This window comes from Hesperophylax consimilis, chromosome 13, assembly GCF_061612785.1.
Source record: "Hesperophylax consimilis isolate HC1 chromosome 13, BYU_Hcon_1.0, whole genome shotgun sequence".
NCBI lineage: Eukaryota > Metazoa > Arthropoda > Insecta > Trichoptera > Limnephilidae > Hesperophylax > Hesperophylax consimilis.
This window is the reverse complement of record NC_142848.1, coordinates 17,396,735-17,415,199: the sequence shown is the minus strand read 5'-3', so window position 1 is coordinate 17,415,199 and position 18,465 is coordinate 17,396,735. Positions and strand designations below refer to the sequence as shown.

Sequence of the window (18,465 nt, the reverse complement as noted above, 5' to 3'; positions counted from 1 at the left end):
TTTTTTTCGAATTTATTTCAAATTTCCGAGTTTGACTGGCGGAGAAAATTCGTTTTACGCGGAAACATGTCGTAGTTTTACGAATTTACATAATTTAAATTCAATTTAAAGGGTCGGCTGCGACGAAAAAAAGCTGCGAAATTTCAATTTACGCGGAAATATAGTGTTTTTACAAATTTACTCCTTTAAAAGGCCGGCTGCGACGAATATCAGCCGCGAATCCCGATTTACACGGAAATATATCGTATTTTTTACATCAAATATCAGGATTTTATAATTTACGCGGAAACGTGTGGTATTTTTACGAATTTACTTTGAATAACTGAACTTGGAGGGCCGACCGCGGCGGTAATCGGCTGCAAAAATTTTATTTACATGGGAATAATTCGTATGATTACGAATTTACTCCAAAGATACTACTCGATTTTGAAGGGGCGGCTGAGGAACTCGATTTTCGGCAACTTAAAAAAAAAAAATTCTTCATAAAATTCGAATTACGTGGGAACTCTTTAATTTGAAATTTGATTTTTTAAGTCCCGTGGATTTTGAATTAACGAGGTTCTACTGTACAAGAAATAAATGATAATAATATTGCACAACAAAGTTTTGTGTTATTCTAAATTAGTGACTTTGGGTGAACTGTGGTAGAGGTGTTAACATAACACCATACCCCAATTGATGATGCCAAAGTCTCACTGGCTCTAGACAGTTTGGACTCTATGGTATGTAGTATTCATTGGTAACCAACTAACTGTCACGTAGTTCTCCGGTAGGGGCAGGCAGAGAGGACGGATCACCACTCGACTCTGTTGCGGCACGTACATCTTGCTTTATTCACATTTATTCATCGTCTCCCATGAATCTCCACTGAATATTTGGTTCACTTGATCGTGCCATGTCTTCCTCGGGGTCTCCGACTTCTACCCTTCACTTTGTGTCATATTATTATTACCTATTGGCATACTCATTATTATTTGTTACGTCATATGAAATGAGTACACGAGAAATCGTTGGTACGTCTAACAATTATCACCCTCATCATTGGTTTGGATAAATGTGGCACATAGAAATAAACTGAGTTACTTTAGCAAAAAAATGAGAATGGGCATAGATCATCAGTTAGTAGGTATGTATGTACCTACATCACTTGGTGGTAAATATAGAATCTTGGAGAACAAAGGAAGCCCATTTCATAATACGGTAAGATAATATTTTGTGATGAAATTGTTAATTGAACCGCATTTCATTCTGGCCATTCTGTAAGATGTTTATATAGACAAGCACTTGTCGCGAGCACCAAAAAATAAAATTACAAAAAAAAAAAAAGAATTTGGACTACGACGTTCTTTATTCAGCAAGTGAGGAGTGAGGCTACTGGTTTATCAGTTACCAGCATCTCAAAGATTTTGCATGAAGGAAAGACAAAAAACTATGAGAGGTGGTGCATTATTTTGAAGGAGAAAACTTCCACATAAGAAAAAATACGTTGACAAATTCACGAATTTTAAACAACGCTTAAAAAACTTCAGATGGCGTTGAAGGGTTGCTAAATAGATAGTGGCAGAGAATATTTACGAAAACCTCTCATAATAGTTTGTATGACTTGTTGCATAGCTTTTATCAAATGTAATTTTATTCTTATTTTTTATGTTTCAAAGTATCTGTCAAATTAAAATTATACTACCAACCATGTAAAAGCCCTATGGGCGTTTAATAGATAAATAAAATAAAATAAAAATAAATAAAACTCGAAACTTTTCACTAGAAAAAATAAAAATCACTTATAAAAAACATATATTGCATCGGGAATCATGTAATATGGACTTCGTATCTCTTCTTCTCGATCTTCATACTGTCTCGTATGTCATGCAAGCGGATAAAAAAGGGTCTAGTTAATGGCGGCAAGGGCACCATAGGCCTTTGTTATCCAGCGGCCCTTTTTATTAATCATTCAATCTCCTCGGGCGTGGATTCAAATTACCTAATTCAACAATCCTCCCGATGTCTGTCTTACTTATACGTTACGCCGTTAGAACTTTAAAATGCACTCTTTTTCACATCTATTTTTACAAGTTTTCATAGCACAAGCCACCATTTTGCCGTGTTATTTCGTAAAATGAACCGATGATGCCTCGACCATAGCTCGACGCTAGTTCGCACAAGAATGATGACATCACATTTTCTAGATTCACGGGAGGCCATAAGCGAGCCCAGCCGGCTCCAATGGAACCGGAATGGGAGTGGGGAATAATACGCTTTTATCACTTAGGGCAGGTTTACTAATATTCATATGTCTATGGGTCTAATTAATGGCGGCAAGGGCATGCTATGTTACGCCGTTAGAACTTTAAAATGCACTCTTTTTCGCAAATATGTTTTGGTTGGGTAATATATATTTGTATACAAACTTAGGCACGAGTTTTGGCAAATGTATTTTTTCTGTGTTAGTTTTGCGATTTAATTGTGTGATTTTATGCCGGCATGTAGACCTGAGCTTTAAAGGTAGAAAAAACAATTTATTCAGATTAATATATCTTATGTATGGGTGCAACCATCTCAATATTCAAAAGCATAACGTGTCAAAAGTGTTTTATTCGACAATATTGAAAATAACACCATATATCGGTGTGAAGTTTGTAAATTTATTTTGAGAATACCTTTAAAATCAAACACAGAGAGTTCAATTAGTTAACCCTTTAAATATCAGGAACCCAAATTCATATATATCAGTATATCAGCACAAAAATACGTTTCATTAGCATTTTCATTAACATTAGGTCATTTCTATAGTTTAAGTTACACCAAAATTAAGATAATCACAATTATTATCATTATTGATATTCTATTTGGAATAAATTTGATAATTTGGTTGATCCTTATATTTTATGACAGTTCCTGGTCACCATTATAAACTTGCATTATCTTCTCCATTATTTCCCAGTTCTTCTCCTTTGACAGATCTTTGGTGAATACCTAAAACAAAATGTGACAAATGGTTTACTAAAAAGTTCCCAAAGTTACACATAGAATAAAGAATAACACAAGAAGTGCTTTGTGGGCAGTTTCGTGATCCATAGATTTGCCTAATCAAGGCTTAAATTTCCAATACAAAACTGTGTTTATGAAATTCAAATGGGATGGAGATCTACGATATCAGGAAAGTGTAAGTGAGACGGAGTTCTGGGTTATTGTGCTATTTGGAATATTTGTTTCCATTCAAATTTGTATGGAAGGCACTTCTTGTGTTATTCTTTATTTTATGCTGTTACACCTTGTAACGTAATCAAGTACTGCACCGATTAGTAATAGCCCTACCAATCACTATGGTGAAAAACATCCCTAACAAACAGATACGAAAGTCTACGACTCTACTATAATTGTTACATTTATTAAGTAGTGTTTGACACCAAGACAAGAAAACAATACTTCGTAGTCAGTTGACTGCGTTCTGTCGAATAATCTTCATATACAGTTATCAATATATTATATGCAGTTTTTGAAGCAATTTGACAGTTTTTGTCAATAGCCATTGGGCGTCAACAGCAACTAGCTGTAATTTTCGACGGCTAGTTATATTTTGATACAATACCAATTTTAATGGCACTGATAGTAGCAGTATTATTTTCCCGCACACCAATGAGAACCTTGGCAGAGAAGAGCGGAATGTTTACAATTGATACCGATAAATAGATACTCACAGAATACCAGGCGGAATCATCGTCCAGACTGTTGGTGAGCGGCACAAGCACGCCGAGCGAGTGCAGAGCCAGGCTGAGGCAAGCGGCGGCTGTGTGCGCCGGCCGGTAGTCTAGCACGGCGGGCGAGTGGTGGAAGTCCTGCAAGAAGGCCAGCGCCGTGCGAGCCACGGGAGAGGCGCGCCATTCCGCCTCGGGGAACCAGCCCTGCAGGGAGCGCAGGTAGTGCAGTAGGTAGCGGTGCTGCGTCAAAAAAATATTGTCTCGTTTCTGCATAATATTCTAACTTATCTAACCTAATGGCATTGTTGCCACTTCTGGCCAAAGAGAAAAACGCATAACAGCTTTATACAATAACTTTTTTAACAGTGCTCTTGGGATAATATGCCGTAATGCTCTTCCTTTTCCTTTAGCCAACGTTTGTCTGCCTTGTAGTGTCCCTGCACTGATGATGGACACTGAATGATTACCTGAAACATTGGCCAAAGCTGGTGACAGACACCGGTTTTCTTCAGCTGATGCTAATTTGTATGACAATATATGCAAGGTAGTACATGTACACTGGTGTCAGCCCGGGACCGTCTTGGGAATTGTGGAGGCGAGTCGCTTTCAAAAATCAACTGCCGCACGCTGACAAAATGGCTGTTAATTAATATTCCCAACAAAGATGAAGAATTAACTTATTTGCAGCTGTTTTTCATCAGGAGTGATCGATATTCTGATGCGTATTGTTTTTTTTCTTCAATTCTGTTAGAAATAACATTCAATATTACATCGTATATAGATGTTTGAATTTGGGCGTGAATAACTGACTCAAACAGAAGCCAGACAATACTGCAAAAACCTGCCTGCATACTAAAGGAGGAGGATGCGCAACATGGCACAAGACCCCAAAAAATAATCGCAATAATACTTAAGAGTACAGATTAAATCAGCCACAGTATCAAGTTTAAATAAGCATTATTTCAATTTAAAGAGTGTCCAAACTCACAGGTGACGGGGGGTCAGGTTTGAATGCCAGAGTCCTTAGTATGAGCAGCTCGGCGGTGGCGAGGGAGGAGCGAAGGCCCCAGTACTCCTCCCCCAGCTCGAGAGGCCCGGCCCCGCGGTGGAGAGCACCCCGGGATACGTTCACCACGTCCCGCAGCCTCAGGGGGTCGTCTCGCAGTTTGCCCGCCAGACACAGACAGGATGAGGCAATTACCTAAACAACAACAATTCAATCAGCATAATAATTGTGAAAACTAATTACAACCCTTGGAACTTGAATAAAAGAATACCTAAAAATGGTTTCATAAACCTTTGACACAGATGTTTGAATTTTGGGATAATTAATTTTTAATATTTATTTGTTAAATGTATTATGTTGCAATGAACATAACTATTCACGGTTCACCAATTACTTTCATTAGGGGTCCGTTTTTAAGCGCGGGAAAAATTATCAAATTACGTACTCAAGTTACATATTTATGTAAAATATTTTGTATTGTTAACACAAGGTCCGCACAAAATAGGTCAGCGGTCCGCCATTTGATGACTCCTGATATAGAGGATATAGGACAGAAGAGGCCTATATTATATTCAAAGTGGATAGAAATACGCTGCCATGATCTAAAACCTCGATACATAATGAACAAACATAGTACAGGTAAGCGTGCACACAACGTTCTTAACCTAACAATCTTCAAAATGACGAGCATCAAATGCAAATAGACAGTATAGTCGTCACATGTCAACTTAGTGGCCCCCGGACTCGTATCCATAACGGTTATGCTTAATCGATAAGTTCTTTCTTGAGATACCTACTGACTACTCGTCATTGTGGTGGTGTTAGTTAATGGTTTTGTTCAACTTGCGTCAAAAACACATAACTAATACAATAATCATTGTTGATTTATACCTTTTCTCTTCACATTGAAAAGAAAAAATGCATTTTTCATAGTTGTAGTTTATCTAACGCATTACATACCATTTTAGATATGTTTTATTTGTTTTAAACTTAAAACTTGAATAAAGATGTGTTTTTGTTTTTATGTTGTTTAATTTATAACCTCATCGTTCCATATTAGGTAAAGTTTCTTAACCGCTAAATTATTGAAATAACACTTCGATTCAACTTAACTAGTACCTACAACTATTTACGCCAGGGGAGATGAAAAACATACATAGGTTGTTAGTTTGGGTTATTTAAACATGCATATTTAGATTGAACCGGAACCTTTCGGAAAATTTCACATCACACTAACAAAATCCAACATGGACGCAAACGATATTTTGAAAAGGGAAATTTAGAACTTTGAAAAAAAAAACAAACGCATCTTTTACCATCTTCCCTCACTAAATAGTTGTTTCTTGAAGAATTAGGTTACTTGCATGAATTTTATAATGACTTCTAGATCTTTATACTTAGAGTTCGAAAATGTTGTGAAACAAAAAAAATTAGAAACATATTGATTTTTAATACTAAAATAAACAAATCCGTTTTTTAGCTTGTGACGACACTATATATACACGGTGTCCGGAAACTCGTAGTACAAGCGGGAAACTGAAGAATCTACACCACATGGGGAACCCAAAAAAACATAAAGTTTTTTGATTTGAGCATTTTCAAAAAAAAAAAAAAAAAACCAAAAAAAAATATTTTTCGGCTATTTTAGGGTTAAAGTTTTTTCTGGTGTTTAGGGTTGAATAACAGATGTTTTAACCCTGCAGAGCAGAAATATTTTATGATTACACCGGGTTAAATGAAGGGTGATTTCAAAATAATGCTTCAAATCCGAGTTTCTTCATTTGTTTTACTTTCAAATAGTTTTAATTAGTTGGGTACTTTGATCTTCAGTAATAATTTATAAGAATTTGATTAAAAAAAAAATAAAAATAAAATCAACTTCAAACTCGATTTACTCGATAACGAAAGCTCAAATAAAAAAAAATATACTACAAAATCGACTCCAAATGTGATGTAGATTCACCAGTTTCCCGCTTGTACTACGAGTTTCCGGACACCCTGTATATATATACACGGTGTCCGGAAACTCGTAGTACAAGCGGGAAACTGGAGAATCTACACCACATGGGGAACCCAAAAAAACATAAAGTTTTTTGTTTTGAGCATTTTCAAAAAAAAAAAAAAACAAAAAAAAAATATTTTTCGGCTATTTTAGGGTTAAAGTTTTTTCTGGTGTTTAGGGTTGAATAACAGATGTTTTAACCCTGCAGAGCAGAAATATTTTATGATTACACCGGGTTAAATGAAGGGTGATTTCAAAATAATGCTTCAAATCCGAGTTTCTTCATTTGTTTTACTTTCAAATAGTTTTAATTAGTTGGGTACTTTGATCTTCAGTAATAATTTATAAGAATTTGATTATAAAAAAAAAAAAAAAAAATCAACTTCAAACTCGATTTACTCGATAACGAAAGCTCAAATAAAAAAAAAATATACTACAAAATCGACTCCAAATGTGATGTAGATTCACCAGTTTCCCGCTTGTACTACGAGTTTCCGGACACCCTGTATATATATATATATATTTTTTTTATTTTTTTTTTATTATTTTAATATAGATCATAGTTACATTAATACATACATTTTTTTGCAAAATATAATATTTAGGTACATAATTGGTCATGTATACCTTATCAGAAAAGAGGAGCTCTTGTGCCTGATAAGGGAGCCACGATTCTTACTTCAGTGATTCAATGTTATGTGTAAAATATAAATATATTTTTTTAAATTTATTTTATAAAATACAGTATAATTATTTAAATTTACATAGTAAGAACATATTTCAATAAAAATTAACATGTTTACTTTTACAAGAGTCTAAAACTCGTGTGTAAAGGGAAAGAAAAAAATAAAAACTTAATATACATATGTAAATAGAAGAAAAAAAGCATCATAAAAACATAAAGTGAAGAGATTTTAGTTTTTTTATACAATAATTTATAAAATAATATAGTGAGATATCATCGTCATTCTAATTCGTTAAATCATTTAAGATAGTGAAGTTTATTTTATTTTTAAATTTATTATAGTCCGGTTCTAATCTCATCTCTGTCGTTAGTTGATTAAACCACACCACTCCAGTGTACGTGTAATAGTGTTGTACAAAACTGGTGTGCATAAGCGACCCATTGTATTTTGCCTATTGCTCTCGACACGAACCATGGCATGGTGTGATTTCTTATAGAGATCTTTATGGATTTGAAGCAGCGTATTTTTTGTATATGTATTTTTTAGTGATGGGACTTGAAAATCTTGGAAAAGTTGTGAGGTTGGGTAGTCTGATGGTTTTTTTATTAACAGCCTTTAAGTGATTTCCAGCGGTAAAAGTGATGATTTGTAAGCTCAAAAATAAATATGTTCGGTCAAAGATTTTTTTAATGTATTTTTATTAAATTTCTGGATTATTTTTTTTTATACCCTGAGACTTCTGTTGACTTTGACATGATTTTTTTAATTCACTTGTGAAGCCTACTAGCTTGCAAACATTGTTTTACGAAATTATAAAGTATATTATGATTTGAAAAATGGTTGAAATTGTTCAGGGGTGATTCTGACAATTTACCGAGAATAGATTCATTCATGATGACAATCTCCGCATAGCCATGCACCTACTGACAGCTTCATTTCACGGTACAACGAAATATCTTTTTCATATATTTTTGTACAAAGAAACTATTTATATATTTTTTTTTTAATGTAACACCGCACAAGAGTTCCAGCTGCTCTCAAGCGTCTGGAGCCAGTGAGACTATGGCATATGGCAACATTTCAATTCTGAATGATGGTCTTACACCAGGGCGATACTGAAATATAATATACATATACATATAAATATAGATACTGAATATACATATAAATATAGATACTGAAATTCAACCACGGAGCTGTTTAACTCGTTTAGGGTTCTTAGCTTAAACAAAATTTTTAAAAATAATGCACTGTTACAAATTCATAAAGACCATTTCAATTCAACAATTTCTACAAAAATAAGTAACCGATCTAGATCACGTGGTAACTTAAAAATTCCTAAATGTAATACTAGTGCTGGTCAACACCATTATACTTATCAAGGTATAAAATTGTTTAATGCCCTTCCGGATAAAATTAAAACTGAAAAAAATTACAAAACTTTCAAATCACAAATCAAACAACTTTTAGATAAACCCAACGGTAATCACAAGTTTTAATTTCATTGGATACATTTTTCAAATAATTGTTTTATATGAACTCATTTGTAATTTTTATTGATTAAATTTTCCTAAATTCACGTTATGAATTTAGGAAAATTGATTAATGATTTTAAAAAAATATATATATAAACAAAATTTAATATTTAAAAAAAAAATACATATCCTCTAAAGTTATATTATGCGCTACCTAATATGTGCTAATATGCGTTTATTGTTGTTGCATTTTATTAAGTACCCATTTCATACAAGATTGCCAGCTAGGTCTTTGAACAATTTACTACCAGTACTGTACCTACCTTCTATTATTTCGTACCTAATAAGTACATTTTTATTTTTATATCTATTTTTTCTAAGTTTAATAACTATTATATTATTTAAGTTATATTTTTTAGTTTGTAATTAAATTCTTATTTTCTTAATTATATAGTGTTATCAAATTTATCATCTAGTTTTATAGCTATTTGTTAATTTTTAGCTACATCAACTAGTGAAATTTTACAAATTGTAAACCATAATGACTCACAACCAGTGGCGGTTTTCTCTAAAGTGCGTTTGTGCGGCGAACCCCCATTAAAAAGATGAGAAAATAAAACAAACTTGTTTTATAATAATATAAGCACATTATAGATAGCACGCTATTAAAATTTCGCCTTCAAAACCCGCGCCACCGAAAAATACGATGCCTATTCCAAATTTGTGCGAGTTAAAATCCGCGCAAAACTCTCCATACAAAATAATCTTAGCCAGTACAGACCCTATGACGGTGACATATACAAGATTTGGTCTTTCTTTGCAAAATGAAGACAAAGTGTGTGCGTCGAACACGCGTTATGATATCACGTGACCTCCAAACATTGACCGTAACCAGTGACCAGTAACCGAAGAAATCCGAGAACTTCGCGGACTGACCGGCCGACGTTTGACCTTTAAACCATAGGGATGCAAGTTAAGTGTTATTTTTTATGTTATATTATGGTATTTAACTTTGTAGTCATTTTTGTACATATTTTTGTTTTCTTGTTTCTGCATTTCTCCAACCGTTTGCTTATGGCATTTGTAAATCTACTACCTATTGAAGTAGACCGATTTTGATTTCTGTTTTCGTATTTTTTTTTTTAGATAAGTCGTTATATTCCTTAATTAAATTTGCGAAAGTTTCGGCAAACGCCCCATTGTCGTCGCTAGTTATGCTTTTATACTTTTAGTTATTATATTCTTTTATAATTTTAGTTATACTTTTCTCATTATCTAATAATTGTGTCTAGTGTAAAGTGATTTAAAAACAATAATATGTAGGTACCCCTCCCACTAACTTTATTTAAGTTGTGTGACTGCTGCCGTATTCGACTATTTGACGAAGGACAACAGTAAGTAAATTTTAATTAGATATGTTTATCTTCTCTTGAATTTCTGAACCCCCTGTTAAAAAGACCACGAACCGCCACTGCTCACAACCATAGACTAAATTAGACTAGACACGGCATATTCATTTAAAAATAACCCCAACACATTTTTGGTTTGGTTCACATGCACATTTATGAAAAGGCCCACGCATTATGTCGCAATGCGAAATGGGCACTGTGCATTGCGTTTTACCTTTTGTTGGTCTATTTTGCTTCTCAGCTATGCTGGGCAAGTTCATTTTTTCAATCACAAAAATAACCGAGTTCCAAATATTTAAATTTGAATTATGTCCATATTACAACACCTCTGACAACAAATTCTCCGTGGTTTCGCTTACGAGTTTGAACGCTTGTACAAGGAGTTTAAACAGAGTTGGGTTGTTAAGTTCATCTCCATATTTGTGACGTACGCTACGTGGCGTTATTTTAAGAATAAATTTAACTAGACAGGGCTAATCTAGTATAATACATCAATGCTCACAACACTCCCCAACTCAAACACGAGAAATAATTTCTCAATTGAGTTGGGCAATTTTTTGTTAAAAATTTCTAATTTTTTCGCAATCAGCCTCGAAATATCTACATTTGTAAATTATTGTAATGTGTTTGTACATTCAATAAAAAAATAATCTTCTACTCTGGAACGTGTCGCAAGTATGCAAATATATTATTTTTAAATGAATAAATTGTGAAATAACACAGATGAATCAAACAAAACTTACTTGCGAACGCCGGGGGTAAACCCGCGACCTTCAGCTTGGTAGTTGAGAGCATTACCCCTCCACCACGGAGGCCTATATAGTATCTTTAGTAATTTTTATGACCTCTGACCCTTCGGTAGTTAATGACACCCTGTTTAAACAATAAAAAACAAAATCCCAAGCGCGTCCGATTTCGGTAAAGAGGGAGATCAATGACTGTCTGGTGCAATTTGGTGGAAGCACCCTCCCAATAAAGACTCCATTGAAATGCTTAAAGTATATCAAACCTGCTCAAATATCGGGGTTCTATAGAAGCATATAGAAGCCCAAGTAAATCTGGTTTCCAAGAAACTGGGCATCTTGTGTAGGACTAGTAGACTCTTCAATAGTAACCAGCTGCTAACCCTATACAAATGTCAAGCACACCAAACGATGAAATTTGGGAACCATTTCTCCGCTGGAGCACCACAATAAAAGATAAATCTACTTGATTCTGTGCAAAGGAGGGCATGATTGCGTCTGATTGACAATCCATTGTTAATAGACCGATTGCCATTTCTAATGCACAGATGCAATGTGGGCATGCTGTCTGTTCTACAGGTATTTAATGAAGCAGCATTGTTCCCCAGTGCATCGGTGCACGTGCTTGAAATTCGACGTACACGAGCGGAACACCCGTTCACAGTTAATGTTGGCTTCATGAGAACGGGCCGCTTCTTCGACTCGTTTTTGTGTAAGACGTCTCGTATATGAAACGAGTTATCAGCATCTTTTTTTCCTCCTTCATATAATCCGGGCCTCTTCAAGACTTGCATTAATAAATCCATCCCTACATCCCCTATCTTAACCCGCCTCACAATGCTTCCCAATGTGTGGCGATATAGCTCCCCTGCCTTTTCACTGTACAGTCAGAGGCGTTGTTGTGAGGTGTCACATAAAAAATAAAAATAAAGTATTTTGGTAGTTTGGGTAATTTTAATAATTTATGCATATTTCCTAACCTTCAACCATAACTTTGATTGAGAAAAAATGGAACTTTAATGCATCTTCTACCATCTCCCATCACATAAATAATTATTTCTTGTAGTAATTAAGTTGAAACCTATTGCTATTTATATATTTTTTGCATATTAAGTGGAACGGCTGCGCGGCCTGTTTCATACAAAATTTAGATTTGGATTTACGGCTAAAATACCTAATCAAACTGATTTATAGAATAGCGATCTGTTTCCGACAAGCATAGTCTAGAGAGTTTATTAAGTGAAAACGTTCCCCTTAAGCGTGCAGCGGAATTCGACAAGTTTAACCTGTATTTATTTAAGGTACATAAATAGTCTTAATACTAATATAATGTACATAGGAGGATGACAAAAAACGGAGCAATTATTAATGTTCACAGAAGGGTTGATTTAGAAATATAAAACAGTACAATGAACGAATGTGTAATAAATTGAGAACCCTATCTCTCTAGTACTGATTGTGGGTACTCACATAGCAATCGTAGCTGTTTTTATCAACTTCTTTGAAGAATTTGTGAAATAACGCAGCAGCCGTAGCTACTGTAGCCGGTTGGGCGTTAAGCTTAATGCCGCACTCAAAAATAAAATGTACAGCCTGGCTGTGACTTGGAGCCAGGATGTAGTCTACGGGAGTAACTCGGGCTTTGTCTCTCTGGAGGGCCATCACATCAATTACATCCTTCATCATAACAGAATTTATATCTGAAAAAATTGACTATTATTTTAGTTTGACACAAACAATATTTCATATTTTTAGGTCTCAAATGTACGTTCAATGCAAAAAAATATAGGTTTAGTATGCAAGAATAAACTAATGAAGTAGGCGCATTACAAATTGTAAAACATATTCTACTCTTTTGCATTTGCGATGAGAAACAAAATATTATTGCCAGAGAAAATGCTATTAATTTAAACAGAATGAAAGCAATATATTGATTTACCTGTAAAATACGTTACTTTATTTATATTGCCAATATCTTTATGAAGTTTGGTCAATAATAGTAACTAAAAAGAATGTTTGGTTTTTGATTTATTCAAACTTCTAGGCATAAATAATAAAACACTCACCTTCTAGGTTAGCTTTTACGTCATAGACAATAATGCATCAATAATGTAAACATCGCCGCCATAGAAAAAACGGATATCTTGCCAGCTCTTCTTCTTTTTTTAAATGGCCTTTCACCCGAAAGCAGTGTTTGGTTCTAGCCAGTAGTAGTAGAGAAGTCTTAGGCCCATGAGAGGAGTGAAATGTTTGTTTGTAATGTTTTTAGTTTAGTAAATTTCAAGTACCTACGCTGTACACTAAAATACTGCATAAAAAACAACACAAAAGAGGTAAAAATTAAAATGCACCATGCCGATTAAAAGTTCACGCCGTTAACTATAGGGGAAACTTTATACATACGTTTGTCGACAGAGGACAAAACAGGGATGCAATGTTGTGGTCTTGTAGAAGACAATATATTTGTATAATATATGATGCAACAAAAAATGTGAATAAATTAAATAGAGTCAACGTCAACATTCCAACGGGATTGTTGAACCTTTTTGAACATCCTTTCATACCAAAAAGGTGATTCAAATAATAATTCAGGGTTTTAAATTTGAATGTGAAATATTGCGTATTAAGAGTGAAGCGGAATAAGAGAAAAATAATGGTTTTTTATTTGAAGATAGCCTAATCCAACCTTACCTAACCTATCCTATAATAATCCAACCTAACCTAACCTAATCTATAATGACCTAACCTAACCTAATCTAACATATATATTAATCCAACCTAACCTAACATATAATAATCCAACCTAATCTAACCTAACCTATCCTAATCTAACATATAATAATCCAACCTAACCTAACCTATTCTAATCTAACATATAATAATCCAACATAACCTAATCTAACCTATAATAACCCAACCTTAACTAAAATGAAAACGTTTTATTTAAAAAAAATCGTAGTAAACCTTTAAATATTAAGAAACCAAATTCATCTGATGTTTGGTATCAAAGTTGTCTAGTGTATAGCGATCTCGAAAAATTGTCTATTATCCTGATTATGCCTTTCATGCATACTTTCATGTTTCCTACACTGCCACTACACAAACAAACGCGAACTATGCGAGAACTCGGTTTGTGTCGAGAGTGGTTTATTTATGCCCCATATTATGCCCCGGGTGCCCCGGAGAGTGGTTTATTTATGATGCCCCTGTCGGTTTGTCAAAATGGTGTGTCAAAATTTTCTCGTAAATTATTATTTACGTAAATAATATTAAATATCAATATTTTTCAAAATCCTAAATGCAAAAAGTTGTTGTTTATTGTCATTAAGATGAATCAAATGATTGTTTATTTCTAAATGCGTGTTAAAAACGGTAGTCGTAGGTAAATAATTACTAAAGGGTGAAATGAAAACAACATCGTGGACCTCTGTTGGCTTTAAAGTGGTGCGATAAAAGAGAAGTTCACATGGTAACAACCTTACATGACGACTCCATGAACATGACGGGAAAAGTTGATTGGAAAACTCGTCAACCAATTATGAAACCCAAGTGCGTTCTAGACTATAATAAGTGTATGGGTTCTGTTGACAAAGTGGATTTGATGTTAAGTAGTATTAATTGCCTGCGAATAACAATTAAGTGGTATAAAAAGTGGCCTTCCATATTATTGATCTATATTTATTGAACTCTCATATAGCTTTTAAATCAATTACAAATAAAAATATTAGTTTAGCAGATTTCCAACTAGCCGTAATACGACAATTGTTGCAAAAATATCGTCACCTTAAAGCAATAGTGGGATATCTTGAAAAATGCTGTTCTGAGATAATAGGACTTTTAGGTTTGCGTGAGCTCTAGCAGCATCAAATTAACTAATCTTGCAGATTAATGATTTAGTATAAGAGAGGTAAATTATTTAACATCAACACAAAATTGTAATAATAGAAAAATAATTAATTTTTTCATACTAATTTTGACAAAGTATACGTGAATCTGGAAATATCTCACTGTTGCGTGGAGTGTTTGGTAATCATCTCAAATTATCTCAGTGTAGCATAGTAATAATATTACGAGTTTAGATGGATAAATGAATTCATAATTGTTCCTCGGGAGATTTTTTCAATGTGTACGACTGTTTCAGGCTAATAATTGCTTTAAATAATTAATAATTGCTTAAAATAATTAATAATTGCTTAAAATAATGAATAATTCTTATTTCTGCATGTTTTTCCATGATGTTTATAATCATAAATACATTTTCAACAGTACACACCCACTCACTCAAAAATAACAGAAAACCTTTAGAATAAAAAGTATGTAATTTTTTTTACAGAAAACTTTAAGAACAAAAAAATAAAACAAATATGTGTTGATTCCCTGGAAACCTACAATGAACCTTCATCGTTATTTTCTTCTTGTACATCGCAGTCTGTATTAGCAGTAATAATTAATTCAAAACAAATTATGAGGTTTTTTTGGTATAACACCACTTTGGCAAACAAATAAGAAATCACGATTTTTATTCGGTGGAATTGTAGGTGGAACTGTATAGTGTATAAGCTGGTCCTAGAATTATACTATTCTCATTCCGAACATTCTTTAGTCGCTCTCTCACATTAATGCTCTGATTAAATGGATCCTCGGTGTAGGTGCTTTTGTATTTGATAACTAACGATTCGTCTTTAGTGATCTGTAAAATCTTAACTTTATTCCAAATACATTTATTTTTGTCCATGTTTACTGAGAAATTTTTTCCAGTCTTCTCACATACCTTCTTCCAGTCAATGAAGTCCGTTGTTTCCATTACTGTTAACTTATAACGAGGTTCATTCTTCTTGGAACACTTTATGATCATCGCTAACTCCGTTGGAATAAATATTAGGCCTTGTTTTAAAACCCTGACCTTTTCTCTGTCGATGCAATAATGAATGGAGTCTCCTTTGTTCTCTGAGTGCCCAACAATTAGGTATATATGGGTAATGATTTGAATATCAAGTGTTCATAGTGCATGCATGTACATAGAAAATAAATATGCCACACAGTTATCAGCCTGTGCCACACAGTTATCAGAATAAAAGATCACTTCCCGTTTCCCTTGGCAAAGGTCTTTTAAAAATGTGTACACGCAGGTAGATATTTCAATTGTGCATCTTTTAGCTACACCCTCATGCCGCATGTAACAATGGCCCTGTCGTGTTTGGTATTGTAAATACAGAAGTTATAACGTTTAACTTGCTCTTATAAAAAAATAAATATATTGCCATTTGGCAACGGCATAACAGCTTGAAAGTCATAAATGGCAACTACAGTATCATCAGTGGTCTTGGTAATGTTTTTATCTTTTTCTTGTCGAGATAGCTTTACATTCTGAATGTGTTCAGAGTATTATTATTTTTTCTAATATCTCATTTGCAGTACTATAATTGTATTATACACAAAATCCACAAAGGTTTTTTTTTGGTTAAAAAAAATATATATTGAATTTGGTATTGAATTGTATGTAGAGTGTGTAACATAGAGATTACATACCGAGACACACTTCTATTTGTACAAATTGTACATCTTATGGATATTTGGAGATCCGAGATGATCCTGCACGATAATAGTGCGATTCCACTCTACTAAAGCTGTTGATGTGATTCATAACACCATCAACTAAATCATCCTTTTGCAGGAAGCTGTCTGTTTTATTTTTTAATGCAGTGCTTATGGTATTATTGCTTATATAAAAGGTTGCCATAAAAAAATCTTACACATACGTATGTTATGTCCATCTCTCTCAAAATAATAACCACTGTTAGCTAGCATTCATGGAATCATAAATATTAAAATATTTTAATCGATCAACTTCCAAAACAGATTCAGAACATTTGTATTTACAATTAGTACACAGTACAGGCTTAATTTGTTTTGCTCTGCGTATTTTCCTGACTTTGCTACATACTCTTGACCAGTATTCACCTTCAGATTATTTATGTTTCTCTTCCAAGATCACCCAACTTGTTGAAAACTATAGAGCTACAATGAGACAATAAATTTATTTCAGTATTTTAAACGACCTTTTGAAAGCAACAGTGGGACAACATCAATATCTCAGTGTTTCTCTGAGTGACCGAACATTTCAATACTGAGATTTTACTTGTAACACTGGCAATTTTTTTTTTACAAAATATCCCAGTAATGCATCATGTAGAGCTCAAAATTTTACATCGAACTGCATACTTATCTCAAAAGTGTATTTTTGGAAGATATCCCACTATTGCTTTAAGGTGACGATATCATGAAACTTCCCGATCTGAGCCTCATTCTCGCTCTTCACACGATTTACCTCTGAGACTAACTGCTAAGGCATTAGCAAAACATATGCCCCACCCAATAAAGGGAAATAATTCTCAAAAACTTCACAGAGCCTGCCGAGTATGCGCCATTTCTAATAAAAGGAAAATGTCCCAGTATAAATGCCCAGAGTGTGATGTGATCACAGACATAGGAATTAAGATGTGATGTTATTTTTACCATATACCTTACTTTTAATTTGATGTAATTTTACACAAAGGAATCAATATTTTTTTCTCTTTTCTTTTCTTTGTTGTACCTACTAGTATAACCAAAGATATTTTGAGTATTACATTGATTATATTTGTTCCCGTCTTGTTTTTAATATTCTATTTTTCTATAGTGTCAATATGGATAAATTGAATTGCATATCCCATTGATGTAACTGGGAATTAAATAATAATAATAATGTTAATTAATGCCCTAATGTAATTTATTGAGGTTTGTTTTATGTAAAAGTCAGGACATCAAATAAATGTCAGGCTTTATTACTTTTCTTACCTTGTTTTCTTTACAACACCTACTCCAAATTTAATATTACTCAGATTATTGGTGGCACCAAACTGTGTAGGGCCATAGTGGATGCAGTCATAATATTTATTACTCTTGTATAAGTAATTGGTATTTCTATTTTTAGGAAAAAAGACAATTATACAGCCTAAAACCTAACAAATTAAAACAGAGATGTTGTTTTTCGTCCACCTGTGTGGAAGGAAGACGGCATAACATTTCCCTCATAAAATTTGCTTCTGGAAAAAACAATTTTTTAAATTATTTATTGTTTTGGTGTTTAATTCGTAGAACTCCATTTAATTTTTTAAATAAATTTAAAATAAATCAAATGTGATAATGTAACTGTGACAGTTTGATAATGGCCTCAAAAGCCGAAACAACTGTCACATTTAAAACTGTAAAAATAACAGAAATACTTGCAGAACTTAATAATTATTATAACATTATTAAATTTGATTTATTTTAAATTTATTAAATTTTTTTTTAAATTATTGAAAGGGGAAGACAAGACGACCTTTCAACCGGAATCCAACATGGGATCTAGGGAATTTTTGGGGTAGTAAAACTCAATTAAGGATTGATGCAGTAACAGCTTGA

At 33.6% G+C, this 18,465-nt stretch overlaps 1 protein-coding gene across 2 annotated transcripts; it reads right to left on the bottom strand.

The window, feature by feature from the left end:
- Window positions 1–2,581: 2,581 nt before the first annotated feature.
- On the bottom strand, window positions 2,582–13,122 carry koko (cyclin Q). Of its 2 annotated transcripts, none has more exons than XM_089638553.1 (5): window positions 13,086–13,122; window positions 12,490–12,719; window positions 4,687–4,899; window positions 3,699–3,938; window positions 2,582–2,973 (listed from the first exon to the last, which is right to left on the bottom strand). In XM_089638553.1, exons 2-5 carry the CDS (start codon window positions 12,703–12,705, stop codon window positions 2,884–2,886), a joined length of 759 nt encoding a protein of 252 aa, XP_089494679.1. In that variant the 5' UTR covers window positions 12,706–12,719; window positions 13,086–13,122; the 3' UTR covers window positions 2,582–2,883. The 2 variants fall into 2 exon arrangements, with proteins under 2 accessions (XP_089494679.1, XP_089494678.1); XM_089638552.1 differs by having other exon boundaries at window positions 12,959–13,097.
- Between the last annotated feature and the right edge of the window lie 5,343 nt (window positions 13,123–18,465).